Source organism: Cyprinus carpio, chromosome A16 (genome assembly GCF_018340385.1).
Source record: "Cyprinus carpio isolate SPL01 chromosome A16, ASM1834038v1, whole genome shotgun sequence".
NCBI classification, from domain to species: Eukaryota; Metazoa; Chordata; class Actinopteri; order Cypriniformes; family Cyprinidae; genus Cyprinus; species Cyprinus carpio.
The window spans coordinates 3172041-3191707 of record NC_056587.1 but is presented as its reverse complement, the minus strand read 5'-3'; the positions used below and the strand labels follow the sequence as shown (position 1 = coordinate 3191707).

Here is a 19667-nt window from a genome sequence, read left to right as displayed (position 1 = left end):
AAAACACACACACAAAAAGCTGACCTGTGGCTGAGCTCTGAATCAGAGCCTTCACATCAGGCATCGGCAGCAGGAAGTGACATGCAATGCTTCAATAAAATCTCTACACTTACTGGCTTGTGCAAACATTAAGACTTTCTACTACTACAGATAGTGTAAGCAAGAGAGAATGTAACTCACCTTAGATAATAATTTGAATGCTTGATGTGGGGAAAGGCTCTTTAGGACTTATGAATTTTAGCTGCAAGTCAATTAGAAAACCTCAAATTATGTTTCATGCCAGACATTTAGGAGCAGTAGCAACAACACTCCACCCATCAACATGCAATGACCATTTAGTGACTGAATTTGTTAGACTTCAATGTATTTAAATTTAAATGGTTGCTCTGTGAACTCACTAGATGGAGAAATTTAGCATGACATCACTTGCTCACTAATGGATCCTTTGCAGTGAATGGGTGCCGTCAGAATGAGAAGTTCAAACAGCTGATAAAAACTTCACAATAATCCACACGACTCCAGTCCATCAGTTAACGTTAAAAATACCAGTACTTATTTAATAATAAAACTAGCTCCAGTGGAAAAAGTCCATCCCCTGTTGTCCTCTCAAGTCAAAATGTTTTCACAATCTGTGTTTACATCAGTTTTGGATTGTTTTCACGTGTCAACTGCTTGAAATCCGCATATTTCTCTCCTGAATCAGACTAAATGACTTTTTACAGGATAAATCAATAATATTGAGGACTTGTTAGATACTTATAAATAATGAATTTAACACTACATTACAGTGAATTAGCTGTTTGGACTCATTCTGACGGCACCCATTCACTGCAGAGGATCTATTGGTGTGCAAGTGATGTCATGCTAAATTTCTCCACATCTGTTCCGATGCAAGAAACAAACTCATCTACATTTTGCATGGATGATTTCAGAGTAAATTTTCAGCACATTATATTTATTTTTTTTTTGGGTGTTGTTTTGATTTGTTATTTTTCACATAAAAACCTATTTTAAACAACTGGAAAGTGACACTGATTAGTTGTTAGCCACTTTACAAATGTCATCTGTTTTTAGTGTGTTGTGATTAGTGCAGCCCTACATTCTCACCTCATGTGTGTTGGAGGAGTTATTTCTGAAGTTAACCTTTAGTGTGCTGGTGGCACCCACTTGTGTAGCAGGAAATGTGTACAGACTTTGGGGTGCATACACACCTCTCTTTTGGGTCTCAGTTGAAGATCTGAATGAATTAGAGAGAAACAGCAAAATATGCTCTATGACGTTTTAGAAAAAAAAAACTTCCTCAAATGGTTCAGATTTCTAACATGAATACAACCCTTACCCAGTCTTTGAGTCTGCAGAATCCAGTCTCTTCCTGTTCTTCACAGTGGTTTCTGTTTTCACCAATGAGCAATTTTCTTTAACACTGCATGCTTCTCCTGCTCTTATGCCCTGCACACATGAATTAATACACTCAACAGCCAAGTACTACCATTCCCAATTAGCATTACTCCTTCTGCATTAGTTTCCTTTTCCTTGCTTTAAGTAATTTATGACTAAAAAGGCACTTTTAGCTAATAGCCAATGCTTTAGCAGGCAAATTCACTGGGAGTTTCATTAGTTTAGTCTAACTATAAAACGCACACACACACAAAAAAAATAAACTGCAGAACTATGCATTCATTAAACTTACAGTGCCGCACAACTGGAAGCGAGCACGGCTCTTGTGTTGAGGTTTGGCTGCTGGGTGGCATTCCAAATCCCAAAACTGGGCATAATCTCCCTGATCACGTGGAAGGAAAGTGATTGGAACCTTTTAACAAAAACAAACAAAAACAGTTAAATCATTTTAAATAAAAATGATCAGAGACTAGATGATGGAAGTTTGATACTTCCACACTCCTACCTTCATCCTCTCTTGAATCCCCAGAGTCCCAGATACCTTCTCACATCTGAAGGCAGAGTATGTGGCACGATAAACGTCTCCACTGCTATCCACACCCTGATCCAACAGACAACAGCACCATCAAAATCAATGAATTACTCCAGAATGAAAGCATTCAAAAATTCTAACGTCACACACACCTTCACATATGGAGGAGCAAATGAAGACAGGTACCATCGGACCTCCTCTCCATGATTCTCCACCTCCAGAAAACATTCTGCACAAAGATAAAAATGTGTTCCTTTCATATATTTTAATAGGCCAAGATTTCAGAATCTTATTGAAAGTTTTTGTCTCTAATCAATCACAGTTTTATTATTGTACAAATCAAAGTAATGAAAGTGATTGCGATAGTTATAATAGATGACAGGTTCTATCCTCACCTGATGACTCTCCAGAGGCGGTGGAAGGGAAGACTAGTGTTCGGTTCTTGATCTCTGCCTGAGGCTGGGTGCTGCTGCCCTCAGGTTTCTGTCCTGGTAGGGTAGGGGTCTCAGCCTGAGGGGGCAGTGGGCATAAAGAGCGGTCCATGGCACAGCTAGTGGCAGAGACATCCATGGCCAGATCCTGCCGGATCTGAACTTTAATGGACTTAAGAGAGAGACATAAGGATGGGTGTTACAGAAAGAGCAGCACCATGATGTTTAATTTTCACCTATTGTCTATATGCATTCAGTACAGAATTTACTTAAGCTTAGTTTTTTTTAATACTCTGTTTTAAAACTCTATGGAATGTAATGCTCCTTATGCTTTGGCTTCCAAGTGCATGACTGTAAAATCAAAATGATTTTCTTTGGTAAAATCAACAATATGACACAGTATGCTGTTGATATAAAAACTTGAACTTGAAAGAACACTTGAAAACTTGTACACTCCCTCTTAAGTCGGATAACAAATGCTGCAGGAAATGACTACCTTCTGTTGATTATCACACTGTACATAGATCTGTCCACTCCAGGGCAGCATGGAGGATTTGGTTGCTAAAGAAGGATTGGGACTGATGAGGATTTGCAAGTGGCTCCTAAAAAAACAAAACAAAAAAATGACTATAGACTATTTTATTTTTTAAATGGCAAACATTTATATCAGCTATGTACTTAGAGCTTTGTTCTCATTTTTCAAGTAATTGATTTTCCTGGTGTTTGTTTATATGCGAGTCTCGTACTGAGGTTCAATGACTCCGTGCTGTGGGGTGATGGTAAGGCAGTGAGCAGGCCAGGACAGCTCAAAGCTCAGCTCTCTGTTTGAGCGGTTTAGTATCTGTACATGCCTGGTGTCAGCCGAACTGTCTGCAATTAATTCAGCAGAAGACAACATTTGGAGAGGGAAGCATACACTTGCTAAGTGCATTTTCTTTGAGTCAAACAATTATTATTAACAACATTTATTACACCATCTGTGGTCATTTTCAATATCACATTCTTAAACTCAAATGATTCTTACTGAAAGTGGGTGCTGTGAGAACCAGCTGTTCAGGCTTGATGCTCCAGGTGTTCTCTAGCTTCAGCTCTGGTTGTTTCAGCACAGGTTCTGATGGACTTAATGGAGGGCCTTTGACTGGTAGCACGTCCAGGGAAACATTACTGATGTAGCGGCCGCTGCGTGGAGAACTACACATTAACTTCATCAGCACAGTGAAATCTGAAAGCATTCATTCATTCATGTTCAGTATGCCGTTCGTTGAGGATGTTTACCTGTCTGATTCACAAGTGTGCCGTTGCGAAGGTCTGACGGACTCCATATGGTCACTCTCTCCAGAGTCTGACATTTCCATAGTGCCAAATAGTGACAGCATCACTTTGCTCATGTTGCCAAAGAAAATCTGAGCTTCATTTGGCCTTTGAGGCAGATCATAGGCTGAAAATAAACAGCCACAATCACAACCAGGGTCAGTTAACTGATTAAAAAAGAATTCATTTTGAGCAAATCCTTGTCATCTTACCCTCCTGAACCTGCTCCTCTCCAAGGAACATTTCATCAAAGTAGATACTTTTTAACAAGCTGTTCTCAGACAGTACTTTATTCCCTGCTTCTGGTTTGATTTGTAGTAACCTTGAAAACATTAAAAACAACAAAATCACAAAACATGTTTTCACATCACAGAATACGGAAAATTAAACTGAACAGATCAAGTTCACATTTAATAAGGATATCAGGGAACTTGTATCCTCAGCTGGCAAGCGTGAATCATATATTAGCAACTATGTATGGCTGCATTCAAAACTTTCCTTTTGTTTAACACTTTGTTTTGATTCTGAGGTAACCTACTTTGTTCAGTTGAAAAGATAGAGGGCACTAAGTATACATTTTTTTTTTTTATTTGGTTAGTTTTCAAAAAAACAAAACAAAAAAAAACATTTAACTGCAAAATTACACAAATTGCTCAAATGTGGCATCTGCTTATTTTTTATTCAAACATCAAGTTAAAAGATCGTTTTTTTTTCCCAAATAAACTACTTGTCAGATGTTATATAAAATAGATTTAACAGATTTTTGTTGAGAAATGTATGAAATATTATTCCTTTTAAAGACTAAAAGGTTTCTAAAATGTTCCTCATCTAAGCTGAGTATTCAAGTCAAATGAGAACTGCCACTGACTTTCTGAACTGTTGTCGAGAGACCTCGTCCCCACAGAAGAGGCAGACAGTGGCAAGGAGAGCTGCACCAGACTGACAGAGAACCTGCTCTCTGCGTGTAGTCTTCATCGCTATTGTGATCACCTGTAGTAACAGCACTGATAAATCTTCCAAGCAAATAAAGACACAAAAAAAAAAAAACAAAAAAAAACAACATGCACTTGGCTCACCTCCTGTGTTCGCTCTTTCAGGACAAACTGTGATGGGGACAAGCTCATAATGGCTGAGTCCATGACAGCTCGATTCTGAAGACTGCTGTAGGGTACCGCTTTTACGAAGGCAGCACGTGAACCCGTATTTCTCACGCACACACAGAGCTTACTGACACGGCCAGCCTGCACTCCACTTAGCGTGGCCACATAGCCATCAGAACGCTTCCTCAACTCCTCCAGGATCACGTTACTCGTGCCGCCATAGCCTGACAGAGGGATCTGAGAACACCGAGATAAAATGTAACACACCTATTTGTAATGCAGTTACTGTTTATGAGAGATTATTAATAAACTCACAGTGAATTTAACCCCAGGCTGGGAGGCACGTGCAGCAGACTGCTTGATCTCCAGTTTAGCCAGCATGGATGCAACACGGGTGGGAGCAAAGAGCAGATGAACAGTCACATCCTCTTTGGGTTTGATTGACAGCTCCCTGTTATGTGTCAGTCGCTCATCCGGGCCAAATGAGCTCTGCAGCTGCAGGGTTGAGATAGAAATAGGCACTTAGTAATAACCAGGAGCTCCGTATTTTCTAGACCTCCACACCTAAAACTAAATTTCTCAGTGAGTTAGCTTACCTGGAAACAGTCTTGGTCTTGACCCCTGATGAGAAGTCGGAGTTGCTGTGATGTAGTGGGTGAATTGTTCCTTAGAACCAGTTTCTGTTGCCTACGAACACACAAGCATCATTTACATCCAATTCACTATTTTGATTGGCAGTTTCTATTGTTACGTATACTTACACGGCTCTTCCCAGGGTAACCCCTCCCCATGCCATGAACTGTTTGTTGGAGAGGATGGGTGGGACCTCAGCCTGTGATAATACAGCAGGTGGGGATACTACTTTCCCAGAAACTCCCTGAACCATCTCTCCTTTCAGCATCACCTCATACTGAGGTCCGCTGGGTAGAACCAGAATCGTCAGCATGCTGAGAAAAGAAAATAAATATTACTCCAAACTACAACAATATGAAGTAGCAAGTAGATTTTAAAAATACACTTTGCCCCTAAATAGTTCAACTATATTTCAGACAATCTGAACTGTATAGCATTTAATATAAGAGGTAAAAAAAAAAATAAAACACTCAAAAGCAGACAAAAGGCATAATACATAAAATATACAATACATCAAATCAATCTATATGAGTGAACATGCCTCTCCCTGAATTTCTGTGTGTCCTGGGCAGTAAAGGAAACCACTACGCCCTTCTCCTCTCCAGCTTTCAGAATCAGTTCCTCTGGCTTCACAGTAAAGCAGCTGTCCCCATCAGTACCCTGAAAAACACAGAGTGAATCCACAGCAAAGTCTAAGCTATGTAGTTTTAACACTGCGGTGTTAATGCAAAGCACATTCTAGTGTATTTATAGGATTTTGTCAATGTATGAAATTGAAAAGTAAAGCTCATGATCAGGTACCTTGAGTCTGAGTAGAACATCAATGTTGCCTGCATTCTTTAAGGGAAGTGTCTGTTTGGCTGTCTGCCCCAAAGAAGCCTGAAAACACACCGTCTGTACAGATATCCATGTAGTAAATAAGTGACAACAAGCAAATAAATAATCAAATAAGTTAATTAAAAGATAAAACTGAAGCCATTTCATAACTTCAAAAAGCTAAGTGTGTCTTGTAGCATGTAGTGACATTGCTTTATCCATTACCTGTAAGTCTTTGGGTGCATGCACTCTGGGAGTGCCAGACCTCGCCCTCAGGGCTACACTCTGAATCACATGACTGGGGCCTGGACTGTCCACCTCAATATCCACCCTTGCACTATATTCATCAGCTGGCCCCAACTCACCTGCATCAAAAAGAGACAGCATCTCATGTTCAGTCTGTGATCTATTTTACTCTATACAGGGCGGGTCATTACAGTTAACTAAATGTATAAAAAAATAAAATAAAAAAAAAAGTATTAAAAATCTAAATCTCTAAAACTATGATAATACCTCACAGATACTATAATAGTATCATCAAATAACACTGATAAACATTTCTCAACTTGTGTCTAGTTTTTAGGTTTACATGCATACCTGAACTTGAAATGTATTTCTGAGGTGGACTGAAATGAACCCACACCAAGAAGCTTTGTTGATTCTGAAGAAAAAAAAATAAGAAACGTATTTAAACAGTCAAATATGCCATCAAACCAGAAAGCAATTAAAAAAAAAAAAAAGATATTCACCTCTGCATAACTGGCATGCAGCACATGGTTTATGACTGATGAAGTTGAAAGCGAGGGCAGATTTGAGCCAGTATGAAGGTAACCGTCCGTGGTCATGGCAACTGGGCTCTTAGAGAAGCCGAAACAATGCCATGCTGATGCATTCTGTAAGAGACAAAACCTTTGTCCTTGAATTTAATCAACATGCCTTTGAATGAGATCTGAGCTTAATCAGTCCGATGTCTCATACACATTTTTCAAAACCAAACGCTGACAGATTTTACTGACCGCACTGATAACGAGTCGAACAGGCACAGTGGCATGACTACCGTTGACAACTTTGAGCGGCAGGGCCTTGGTACTGCCCCCAGGCAGGTCCCCAAAGTCCAGACAGCCTGTCTTTCCAACGTCAACCTATTTATTTAAAGGTGTAAAAAACATTTGTTATTTGTGCACGTTTCACATGGATTACACCTACAGGAAAAAAAAAAGAGAAACCAATTTCAAGGGTCAAACTGCCATACTATTAATCCTGGCTACAAAAAATAAAATGACTTGCAATTTTAGTGCTCTGAAACTCGCAACAAAGACAAAGGTAAACGCTAACCTCTATTGCAGGGTTCTCAGCCACAGCGATCAGCACCACTTTCTTTGCAAAGACTTCTGCGTGCGCCACAGTCTCCGACTCTGCAGATGCAGGCCAGGATGACACACTGAGAGTAAACTGATACAGTCCAGCCCTTGGTGCTATAAACAAAACCTTCTGTTCTTCTGTACATTTGGGTCCAATTATGATCTTATTTTTTATTATCAGCCACTGGAACTGGAGAGACTCCACCTGTGATAAAATGACAATTATAATACTGCATACAGATGTTGACTGAATGAATAAGACATCTCCATAAGACCAGTGGTTCTCATTCTTTCTGACTGAAAGATAATATTTAAAGCCTCCCTCCCGCCTAGTGTGCCTCAGCCAGATAGTTGAGAACCACTGGTCTAGACTACATCCGACAGATTTCTGAACCTTCTCTCCATCAATGGATAGGCTTGTGATGGAGATTGAAACTTGCTGCCAGCGCTCAGAGGGGTTGAAGATGTTGAGGGACGTCTGAGAAGCAATTCCCACACAGCAAGAACTGGGAAACTTCAGCTCATTTGGAACCATCACTGGAGCTGAAGAAAAACATTTTTGTTTTCTTCTTTTAACAAATTGTAACACCAATGTCTTTAAAATATATGAATTATTTTCAACTCACTTCTAAGGTCTGCAAGATCCCGTACACCCCATGACCTAACACTTGGCTGTCCATAGGTCTTGCTGACTGGATACTGAGGAGGATGCTGTTGACCGGAGTTCAGGTATCCAGACTGAAGACTTGTATGCCCAGGTACATGCATATGTCCCATAGATGGGTTTGCAGCTGATACGCCATACAAACCAGATGGTCCTCCAATCTGATAAGGAGGAGCATGTAGAGGCCCCTCTGAGCTCAGATACTGCTGTGCCAGTTGGGAACTGAAGAGGGAACGCCCTGTTAGGTGGTTGGGAAGATTTGGCAAGGCACCCTGAGAGGTGTAGCTTGGTACTGGCCCATATGTCAAGTCATCCGCAGCGCCAAAACTAGACCCAGACCCCAAGACATGAGGCAACACTTGGTGTGCCTGTTCTGTGGCTGTTCCAGATGAATGCTGAATGTTCAGCTTGCTCGAGTATCCAGAATCCCCTTGAGGGTACAACCTCGGCCCAGGCTCAGATTGGTGGTGGCCCTTAGAGTATCTATTTCTGTAGTCTTTATGGAAGTCACTTTGGCTGCCTGAGCCCAGTTCAGAGGTCTTTTTGTTGAGGCCTGGAATTTCAGAGTGGCAAAGAGGCTCTGGACTCTTTGAAGAACTCAGAACATTTCCATTATCAAACGGCTCCACTGGAGGAGTTGGACTGGCTCTGATTATAGTGGTGCTTAGAGCCATCGAGGTGTTTTTCTGGAGAAGCAGAAAAGATTCTTCTGTTAATTAAACCATAAAGTACATCAGCAGCATTGGTATCAATATCAAATAATGGTCAAGCAACATAGGCTTCCAATAGGGCCAAAACAAACAAAATTTTAACCAGAACGCTTATTCAACATTATTATTTAAACAATTAATCAGTAGGCTTTAAAAGATTCAGCTTTTGCAATTAGTTAAAATATTGAGTTTTGCATATTCTAACTAAACGAAAAAAGAAAAACAAAGATCACTTCAGCTTTGTACTTTATACTTAAAACTCTTCCTCCAGGTTGTGGTACACATGGATTTTTCCTGTGAAAATGTTTAGTGATTTTTATAAAGTAAAAAAGAATAGCTTTTATTTATTTATTTTTTGAAAATGTAACAAATACGATACATCAAGCTTTTCAGCAACACCTTCACTTCCTAAATATTTAATTAGCTTATATTGTAATTCACATAAAACTATAAAGCAGGTTAAACACTCACCTTATGGTGATCAGGGGTGGGCATGAAAGTGTTCTCATTAATGGAGAGATAAGTCAGTCTGCTGAGAGATGGGCTTGAACAATGAGACTGAGGGGAACCAGAATCTCCAGCAGGACTACTCTGATCCTTCCCGCTACCAGGTGAGCACGGAGACGTCTCCCTATTTACAAAACACATGGTTAAGAGTCAAATCAGGCCATTATTTATCCATGCTCTGAACCACAAATATATTTAAAACACGTTACACAATAACATACGGTTGATCAATAATAATCAATTATTACCCATTTCCACTTGGAATGGAGGTCTGGCTTGGACTGGAGTGGGTAAGAGGAGAGGTGGATGGTCTGAAATTACAATGGGTGACCTCCACAATACCAGGGGCACTGCTCTCAGGTGAGCCTTCAATAAAAAAGTAGTAAATAAAGTTGATGTCCCAAATTTTCAGAAACTTGCATGATGTTCAGGCATATTTAAGCACAGACAAGAGATCAAACAGATGCAGTAAACGAAAACACAAAAATAAGCATAATAAACTAGGACTGTCAAATAAAGCAAGTTATGTGTTTTTTTCCTTACACGTTATCTTAGGGTTTTTCCATTGTTTTAATTTTATATTTAGTATAACATTATAATACCATGCATATTTATACTTGTATGTAATGTATAGTTCACATTTGAAGATTAATACTATAGAAAAGCAATACAAATTTTTCCATCTAAAATATGGCATGCGATTGCTTCAAACAATGGTATAAACATCATTCAATGTAAATTGTGATTATATGATGTGTAAGTCACAATTACTATTATTTAAAGGGGTCATATGATGCAATTTCAAGTTTTCCTTTCTCTTTGGAGCGTTACAAGCTGTTCATGCATAGATAAAACCCCTGAAGTTGCAAAGACTAAAGTCTCACCCCAAAGTTATGTTCTTTATAAAAGTTAGACTGGTCCACGCCCTCCTAAAACACCTCGATTAAACACTCCCCCACATGTCTACGTCAATGTTTGGGAAGATCTGTATAACACCACCCAAATGTTCACGCAAAGGCGGCATAACTTTTATTCTTGCTGTAGTATTGTTGCTGCCGCCGTCTCCGCCCTGTTGTGGAGACACTGTTTGTTTCGTTGTGAAAGTGAAACTACTTTGTTTGGCCTTTCAAAAGAGGACATAACAAAATCAGGGGTTAAGTTGTATTTACAACACTGTTCCAGAACAGTTCAATCCCAATATTCGAGTGTGTGCAGCGCATTTTATGGAGAACTGTTTCATGGGAGAGTAGCCTACAATGCCGGCTGTGGCACAAAGGCTGTTTCTATAAAGCGGGGCAATTCCAACTTTGCAAGGACAGTCTGGCACTTCTTACTCACAGCCTGTAAGTATGTTTTTATATTCAGAGAATTTGCCACTCATGATTCAAATGAGAGTTTTGAGCAGTGTAGAGTAGCGCTTGTGGTTTGTCGTTTCTCTGATCACAAATGCAGACATGGTTTTTTGTTTATGAGGCGATATGCAACATTCGTAAAAAGACAGTACAAATCATTATAATCAGTAATTATGGCCCCACTGGATGCAACAAATGCCTCGTTTGTGATAGGTTTCATTGGTTTTGTCTCATCGCGCCAGCCAGGACAAGGCATCACAGTATGGTAAGGGGCGTAACATTTCCATCATATGCTTGAGGCATTCGGCCAATCACAATGCACACCTTGCTTTTCAGAACGATGATCTTTGTAAAAAACAACACGTTTCAGAAAGGCAGGGCATAGAGAAGTAACAATAATGTACAGTAGGTGGAAAATAATGTGTTTTTTGAACCTTAAACCACATTAACAAATTGCATTACACAAAATATATAAAATAATGTTCTTTTTAGCAACATCATATGACCCCATTAAAGGGAATAATAGAGAATTATGGTTTTTGTCAATCACGCAGCCCTAAGGTAAATCTTTTTTTATAAGATAAACATTCACAATAAGAAACAACGTGCATTTAGAAAATATTTCATGCTGATTTTAACATGCTAAATGTCATATTGCTGGATTTGTATGTGTTTAAAAAAAAAAACATACCAAATTTCTCCTGTGTTGCTGGCAGTGAATCCTGATGATCAACAGCTGCAATTTTCTCCTTTAAAACTGACTGAGTGGCTTTAGGGCTTCTGGGTGATCGTGCCTGGTTAATGGTGGGTTTGTCTGTCCGTCCTCCTGTTGTCCTGGGTTTGTGAGGTGAGGTCTTCAACGACGGTACTTCTGAGCGGCTACCACTTCGAAGGCCAGGTGAGGTCTTTGGGGCAAAATGAGATGACACGGACCCGTCACCTTTCAGAGAACAGCGGTTACCTGTGGTGGAAGTGCTGGCCACTTGTGGTCGAGCCGTTCCTATTTTGATCTTAGATTCAGGGACAGTTTTATTGGTAGAAGGTGCGGCACGATAGTCATTCTTGTTTTTCTCAATGCCAGATTTGAAATCAACAGGTTTTGATTTGAAGGATGTGGAAGATGATGATGGCTGTCCGGAACCTAAAGATCTTTTGGCTGGATGTGCAGTGGCAGTGGCAGTTGGTAAACTGCTTGACTTGGGTCGAGGAATTGCACTTCGTTTGACATCTGACCTTGGATTTGGTGACACAACATAAGTACCCTCTGTTTGTTTAGATGTATAACCTGCCAGATCCTGGCATTTTTTGCCTACTGCTTGCTCTTCCACAACTGAACACTCTTCATGGATGGTTCTGTATTCCAGAGGCACCAACTGCTGTTGAGTCTGCTTGTTAGAAATGGCCAAACTATCAGCCAAAGTGAGGATGTCCAAGCAGGACTGTGAGGTGGATCCATCACTGTCGCTACTTGAGACCTCAGCCATCTTCAGATATTTCTCCATTTCGGGAGTACTAAGGTCACCCACTGATGTGGTCTTCTGCAGGTCCTCTAGCAGACCATTCTGATTTGAGGCTGCTACAGGATCAGGATTCATAATCGACTCCTCTGCTACTTGCTGGCGGCTTTTAGAGCGACTCCGTTTAGACAGCTCCATGATCATGGCAGCAAGCTGGGCTGGATCTGAGCTGATGGAGGCATCAGCAATTGCAGAGGCTATTGTACTGATGCTGAGCATAAGGTTGCTACTGGAGTTGGGTGATTCTGAACTATGGCCAGAACTCTCCTTATTTTCATATTGTGCAGAGATCTAATCCAAAATCAGACATAAAGTATCAACAATTTGGTTAATTTTTAAAAGACTATATGGCAGCAGTGCAAAGCTAAATGGTTGTCAATACCTGGTAACCCTGTCCCTCAGTTCTTTGTGGTTGCACATTATTCTCATGCGTGGCTTCAGCGGTGTTGGGCTCAAGAGTCTTGTCTAGATCATCTGTAGTTCACATAAAGGACATCACAAAGGACTTAAGCAAAAATAATTATTAAATAGATAACTAATATGAGCAAAGTATGTTGAATGCACCTGGATTAAGTGTCTCATCAGCATCACTTTGCGGAACCGTCTCAATGTTGATGGAGCCTCCTCTGGAGAACAAATCTGAGGGGCGAAGTAACGCAAAAGGTTCCCTCTTCTCAGGAGAAGTAATTAAGTATCCAAAAGATGGCTGAAAAACACATATCAAATGGTTGAATAACTGTCTTTTAAGCTTGGTTCTAAAGTCCCACCTTCCATCAGAGTTTAGCTACAGTACTAATTAAACATCTGAAACAGCTTATCAATGTCTCTAGAATTACTAGAAACAGCCAGGCAGGTGTGTTTGGGCAGGACTGAGCTAAACTCTGCTGGACATTGACCATACAGGAACAAGATTGTACACCTCTGCTCTACGGCATTCCAGGCACATTCCTGATGGGAAGGTTGTTAACATATAGTCAAATCTGACAGCAGTATTGAATTACATTGCATTCAAGATACACATTATCGAGTTCATGCATATCATGGATGTTATCTCAGGATCTTTGGGTTCCTAGTGTGATACCATCTGACCTACAGGAGGGTTTGGCAATTGTGCGATTCACATGGTGAGAGTCATTTGTATGGCACACAGAGAGTGTTCCAAATGAGTCAACTTTGAGGTTACATTTCAGTGAGGAAGTTATCTTAAAAGATATTTGCTTAAAGATAGAGTCCTCACCCTTTTAACATTGTCCTCTTCACTGCTCCCAAGGCACCCCAGAGCTTCAGAGCGCCTCTGAAAAAACTCCCCAAGTGAAATACGTAGATAACTTTGGTTCCCAGGCTTGAGTTCAGAGGAGACCTGGGAGGCCCTCATGAGGATGTTGCTACTACTCAGCATTTTCCATGAGGTATCTCCCAGCACTTCACTCATATTTACAGCTTGAATCTGCTCTTCCTACCAGAAGGCAAAAGAAAAACACATTTTTGGAGCATTTGTGTACAATACATTTAAGATCTAGGTTGGTTGAACTCAAAATCCTGCAGGGAACCATTGGTACCTGCATAAACTGGTGCTCCTTTTCAAACTCCTTCTGATCCTCAATTATCTTGTCCATGGCCTGGCCTAAGGGAAGACAACATTATGCAATGGAAAGCAATGACAGAATTAAGTATTAACTCATCCAATGTGTCAATTTACTCACCTTAATGTTGCTACAATCACTCATGACTGCCTTTCACCAGTCAAACACAAGAGGAGAAACTTACTACTTGCCAGACAATTACAATGTATGGGGACTGGAGCTTAAGCTTCAAAGTGTCATTCAGACCATTCGGATTTGTGAATTGAATCAATAAGATTTGACTCAAAAGAACAAATTGGACATTGCTATTTCTTTAATTAAAAGGTCAAGTAAAGCTAAATTTCAAGATTTTTTGTGAATAAATTTGTATCCAATCCTCACACAAATCTATAATTGGGAATCAATTTCTTGGGAAATTCTTTTACATTTAAAGGAATCCATTTTATTAGTTTATGCATTCCCTGGAGATCAACCAATGACCTTGGTATTGCTTGTGACATGCTCTGCCGATTGAGCTAGGGGGAATGCATTTAGTATGCATTCACTTTCATTAAATTGAAAAGTGACATTCTTCAAAAATGCACCTTTTTTGCAGAAGAAAGTCAACACGAGGTTGAGTCAGTTGAGGAATGGTTAACCCGAAAACCCTGATTTTCATTAAGAATGAGAATATCACTGCATTTCACTTACTTCCGGCAAGAAAATCTTCAGACTGAAACGGCATAGCAACTTCCTCAGGCATATTGGCTTTCATTTCCTTCTCGAAGGAAGAGTAATAGGCCAATTCAGTGACCCACTTTCCCTCTTCATTCTGGTAGACCACACTATGAGTGGCATTTGTGCCTAGGGACATACTGAACATTAATTTGTAGATCATAAAATACAAATACTATTTTGAATACTTCATGTAATACTACAAATGTCAGAAAAACCACTGACATCAGTACATTAGAAATGGAAGAAAAAGACTGTTACCTTGCTGTCCCTCAAGCCCCACATTGTCTGGCTGGTGATTCCAAACATCATGTTCTTCATGATTCTCATTAAAGCTCTGGGAAAGGTACCTAGCATCCAGGGACTCTCCAGGTTGATCATCTTTACTGCTAGTGCTCTGCTGCTCATTGAGAACTGGAGAATCCCCACAAGGGCCACCACGCAAGCCCAGGGCACCGAGATCCACAGTATGGCCCCGATCGATCCCTTGATCTGTTTTATTATGTGATTCCTGAAGTACCTGAGAGAGGTGGAAACTGCTCTGGGTGCCCTGAAGGAAGGGGCTGATTGTGGAAGAAGTGTGCTGTGGGTTGGAACCAGCACCTGCCCTCAAGTATACAGAGTCCAGGTGAACTTCTGCTGTGTTATCCATTGCATCCTGTTAAGTGGAAAAGTGTCAAGGATATCATCAACAATTTTTGCTACAGCAAAAATATGGACAAAGACTTACAAGAGCCTCCTGTCGATCCAGACTCATGCTCCAATTAACTGGGCATCGACCGGCAGGTCCAGATGCCACAGAAGAATGACCAGCCTCCCCTGTGCCAACTGGACCAACACGATCACCCATCTGAAAAGATTAAAACAGAATTCAAATACAATCCATAATTGTGTGGTGCCTTGTATAATTATGCTAGGATATGCAAAAATAAACTATTATACATGTACACTTTTTGAATTATCCTTAAAGCTTTTTAAGGGATTATCATATGAATGCTGTTATCTATTTTTTAGTTAGTTTGTAATGCAACTTTTTTTGAAGCGCTTTCTTTCTAACCTTCCCATTTTAAAGTAACTTCCCCAAAACTGAATGGCATGTTCTTGTTTTTTAAAAAGATAAAATTTCACACTGATCATTATTAACTGCTCAAATGCCACTAACATTACCTGGCCATGTGTGATCATGCCCGATCTGCTGAGCAAAGATTGAAGCTGATCATCATTTCCCATCTGTCCACTTCCACCCATGATGCCAAGACCACGAAGCACATCATAGGTGCTCTGGACTGTGGTGGGAGGCAAAGGAATGGTAGATACGCCTCCATCATTTCCCTCCTCATCACTCCCACTACTCCCATCTCCCCCTCCTCCATCACCTGATGGCACAGAGAAACAGTGATAAGACTTCCTGTCAGTCTAAATTTTTAAACCAAAAACCCTAATTACATAAAAAATGTATGTTATTTAATAAACACCATTTACCAGTAATAGGTGAGTTGATGACCTGTCCCTCTGCAGAGCGGCGGTGCTCAATGCCTGTTCGGGTGTCAGGGTTCCTCCCTCCTGACTGTAGCTCATCATCAGAGCTCCCTCCTTCCAACCCTGGTCGAAAATGGGGCCGATGACTCTCACCAACCTGATCATGTACAAATATTTGAAATTTAATTACCGCATTACAAAATAATGATTTGTGATGTTTGAATCTGGCAAAAATAAAAAGCACAGACAACAATAAGGGCAGAAAGTAGCCTACTGTAAGACTAACCGGTTGTCTGGAGGTGCTGGGTAGGAGGAATCTTGCTCTGCCCTGGTTCTGTGATGCTTCTAGTTCATCCTCTGTGTCCTCTTCATCACTTGCAGGACAAGAATCCATACCTGTGGCAGCCAGACGCACATCAGGCATGTGAAAGTCCCTCTGTGGTGTGACACAGCAAGAGCAAACATTACCCGAAAGGTTTCAGAACACAGACACACACCTCTCTCTCTCTATCTCTATCTCACACACACACATAAGATTAGAATTCTTTTTTTCTTTGGAATAATATGCATATGTAAAACTTGCAAGCGATTCTGATTTCAGGATCATTAAGTCATACTTGGTCATAGTCATCATCATGGTGTCTGTTCCTTTCTGGTTCAGTGGAGGGGGGTTGAGATGAACTGGAAGGTAACTCCTACAACAGGAACAGATCATATTATTAAAAAGGAAATAGGGTAAGCTTTGGTAAACAAACAGCAAGAGAGAACTCACAACAGGGATTTCTTGTCCTTCTACTCGCCCTCTCTGCATTGCAGGTGGCATCAGCTTGTTGAAATACAGCTCTAGTTCCTCATCACAGAGCTGGTTCACATCAATGTCCTCATCTAGAGGACAAAAAGTTCATTTAAATCATACTGTCTGGCTTATTTTGGTTCTTTTGAGCTTAAGAGCTCTTCGGAACATATAATATAATAAAAAATCAATTAACTAACCTGTGATGTCACTGTTCATGCTGTCCAGAGACACCAGTTTTTCATTGGCCAGGAAGCTGGCGATGCTGCCACTGCACCTTTCACTGTCTGTCCCTTCACTGGCAGAGCCCTCCTCTTCCTCCTCCATCACTGGGAGCACAGTAGCCTAAGAAGAACAGAAGACAGCTTAACCTCAAGATGCCTACGATATGATATTTTACAGGTAAATTTTAAAGGCCTCTAAATTATAAACATGATTAAAACGTTGCTGAAAACCCTGTACACAGTGTACTACATGCCTTCTGTCAACTCATTGATAGTTTTAACTTTTTTAGCAAGTCAAAGGCCTAGTATTTATATATTTTATATTAGGGGTGCACAATAAATATCCGGGATATACGAGAACCGGCTTTACTGATGAGATGCGCATTAATTATCGGCCGATATTTATCGTCCACCCCTGCTTTATATTACATTAAAAAAAGTTTCTGACTATTATTTTATATCAGGCTTTACAGGGTTAAATAGCATTGACAAACCACTCAACAGGACAAAACAAGTGTCAATGAGTACAAAAAATTAAGGTACCTGAGCTGCCAATGTATCTTTGTCTCCAATGTGAGAGAATGACAAAAGACCAGATGAGAGCTCTAATGAAAGAAAATATACATTTCAAAATATATCTTTCAGCTTATACATATTCACTATTTTGTAAATAATTGTAAATTATGCACTATCAATAAGACACAGTTTTACCATAAAAGTAAAGACAACCAACCTTAAATAAAACTAAAAAGAAAACAGATTACAAACCAGTAGTCCGAAGAGAAACAGAACCTGATAGAAGAGGAGCAGCCATTCTTCCGGATGATGTTTTGCAAACAGAAGCAGATTCTGTCTCATCCAAATTAACATTCACCAACAGATTAGAGAACCGATTCGCAGCAATGAATTCATCTACATTGTCTCTACACAAACACACAGGGAAAAGAAAAAAAGGAAAAAACAAAACACTAATGAAAGACCCAATGATAAGGTTGTTTGTTGACAAAATAGGAAACTAGCGGTTCTGTCAATTCTCAAGTAGGCACAGTCAATTTACAGTACTACTCGCAGATTATTTGCACTAGAGGAAACAAGTGCAAGCACAATAACTAGGTAGTACATGTTCAATAAAATAAACCAGAAAAGAGCTGATGGTCACACTGATTTGTCACTCACTTACTGGCACAGATGGAAATAATAGTAAACAATAGCTGAACACTTACAAATCCTCTTTGAGGCTAAGAACAAATTTTTCCCTGCCTCCACTTGACCCCTGGGAATGCATGAGTGAAAACTGTCCATCCTCTAAATATGATGCTTGGACATCAGTTACTCTGGAAAAGACAAAATGGATTCAATAACACAATGTCAAATAAAGACACAAAATGTATTAAGTTAGCAGCAATAAAAGTAAAGCATGTGTGCCCTGAACTTACATGAGCTAGTCTTGCGAACCATTTCAATCTCAAAATTTCTAACCAACCAATCAATCAATAAGTAAGGGATAATGTACATCCAGCCTTCTGCTACGTGTCGGGGTCCTGATCACCCTGTCGGGGGATAATCTGTGATAACAAATGGCTGGATGTACATTATCCCGCTTAGAACATGGCTACTTACCACATAAGTAAATAATAAGACACAAAATATTGATTTGAGTTGAAATATTTGAAAGCAAATCTTCCGTGAGCACAGCAGTTGCGAGCAAGCGGCAAGTTCAAACTAGATGGACATTTAAAGGGGTGCTATTATGCTTTTTCACTTTTTCAGCTTTAGTTAGTCTGTAATGTTGCTGTTTGAGCAAAAAAGATCTGCAAGCTCAGTCCAATTCAAAAGGAGATATTTTATTTAACAGAAATCACTTTTCAAAAACTACAACGAACGACTCGTTTGGACTACAACGAATATTTTCCGGGCTTTGTGATATCACAAAGATCGACGAATGCGACGAGACCTGGTTGAGCTGCACTAGAGAAGGCAACGAGTGTTATGCTAGTGTTCTCAAAACAGACGAGCTTAGAGTGGTTACAATTATCCGAGTTTAAATCGCGCTCAAATTGATTTGATTTTGACGCAATATTAACACTGAAGCTGACAGCAGGCAGCTATGGTGAGAGGCAGGACATTTCCAGACCAGGCGCCGAGTGGAGCCAATCACAACACACACTGGCCCAGCTAACCAATCACAGCACATCTCGTATTCCAGAATGCGGGCCTTCATTTGATACCGTTCATGCCAGACTGGGGAGCGAGGTGTTGTAATAATGTAAAATGTGTGAAAAATAATGTGTTTTTCGAACAACCTAGTATCAGAGCCTGTTCTAGTACACCCCCAAAACAAAATCAAGACTTTGTAAAAGAGCATAATAGGACCCCTTCAAGGGAAACAGTGCAGTCAAACCACTTATCACACAACACTTCACCACATAAATAATTATGGCAATAAAAGATTTAAGACAAAACTGTTTTAAAATCTTACCAGTTTGTTAGAACTTTATCTTATAATCCATTACAGAGTACAAAACAATCGTAGCAAAATGGC

General features: G+C 40.1%; 1 protein-coding gene across 2 annotated transcripts in view; it reads right to left on the bottom strand.

The window, feature by feature from the left end:
- The window catches only part of LOC109104634 (centrosomal protein of 192 kDa-like), a 28079-nt gene that overhangs the window by 5678 nt on the left and 2734 nt on the right, over positions 1-19667 (bottom strand). The window contains exons 3-46 of one of the 2 annotated variants that reach the window (XM_042772033.1): positions 18349-18459; positions 17894-18048; positions 17669-17730; positions 17102-17246; positions 16881-16993; positions 16726-16803; positions 16395-16544; positions 16112-16265; positions 15797-16005; positions 15360-15479; positions 14891-15287; positions 14606-14758; positions 13892-13956; positions 13570-13788; positions 12897-13038; positions 12715-12806; positions 11507-12623; positions 9712-9829; positions 9428-9587; positions 8209-8932; positions 7977-8125; positions 7557-7787; positions 7238-7363; positions 6971-7114; positions 6819-6882; positions 6447-6586; positions 6207-6299; positions 5947-6065; positions 5534-5719; positions 5369-5459; positions 5088-5267; positions 4749-5009; positions 4541-4662; positions 3885-3994; positions 3637-3799; positions 3386-3540; positions 3108-3231; positions 2858-2963; positions 2326-2533; positions 2083-2159; positions 1904-1999; positions 1691-1810; positions 1340-1449; positions 1108-1237 (exon numbers count right to left, since the gene is read on the bottom strand). In XM_042772033.1, coding sequence (XP_042627967.1) covers positions 1108-1237; positions 1340-1449; positions 1691-1810; positions 1904-1999; positions 2083-2159; positions 2326-2533; positions 2858-2963; positions 3108-3231; positions 3386-3540; positions 3637-3799; positions 3885-3994; positions 4541-4662; positions 4749-5009; positions 5088-5267; positions 5369-5459; positions 5534-5719; positions 5947-6065; positions 6207-6299; positions 6447-6586; positions 6819-6882; positions 6971-7114; positions 7238-7363; positions 7557-7787; positions 7977-8125; positions 8209-8932; positions 9428-9587; positions 9712-9829; positions 11507-12623; positions 12715-12806; positions 12897-13038; positions 13570-13788; positions 13892-13956; positions 14606-14758; positions 14891-15287; positions 15360-15479; positions 15797-16005; positions 16112-16265; positions 16395-16544; positions 16726-16803; positions 16881-16993; positions 17102-17246; positions 17669-17730; positions 17894-18048; positions 18349-18459 — 7789 coding nt within the window. Of the gene's footprint in view, positions 1-1107; positions 1238-1339; positions 1450-1690; positions 1811-1903; positions 2000-2082; positions 2160-2325; positions 2534-2857; positions 2964-3107; positions 3232-3385; positions 3541-3636; positions 3800-3884; positions 3995-4540; positions 4663-4748; positions 5010-5087; positions 5268-5368; positions 5460-5533; positions 5720-5946; positions 6066-6206; positions 6300-6446; positions 6587-6818; positions 6883-6970; positions 7115-7237; positions 7364-7556; positions 7788-7976; positions 8126-8208; positions 8933-9427; positions 9588-9711; positions 9830-11506; positions 12624-12714; positions 12807-12896; positions 13039-13569; positions 13789-13891; positions 13957-14605; positions 14759-14890; positions 15288-15359; positions 15480-15796; positions 16006-16111; positions 16266-16382; positions 16545-16725; positions 16804-16880; positions 16994-17101; positions 17247-17668; positions 17731-17893; positions 18049-18348; positions 18460-19667 lie in introns of those variants that run through there. The other variant, XR_006161926.1, reaches the window with a different exon arrangement.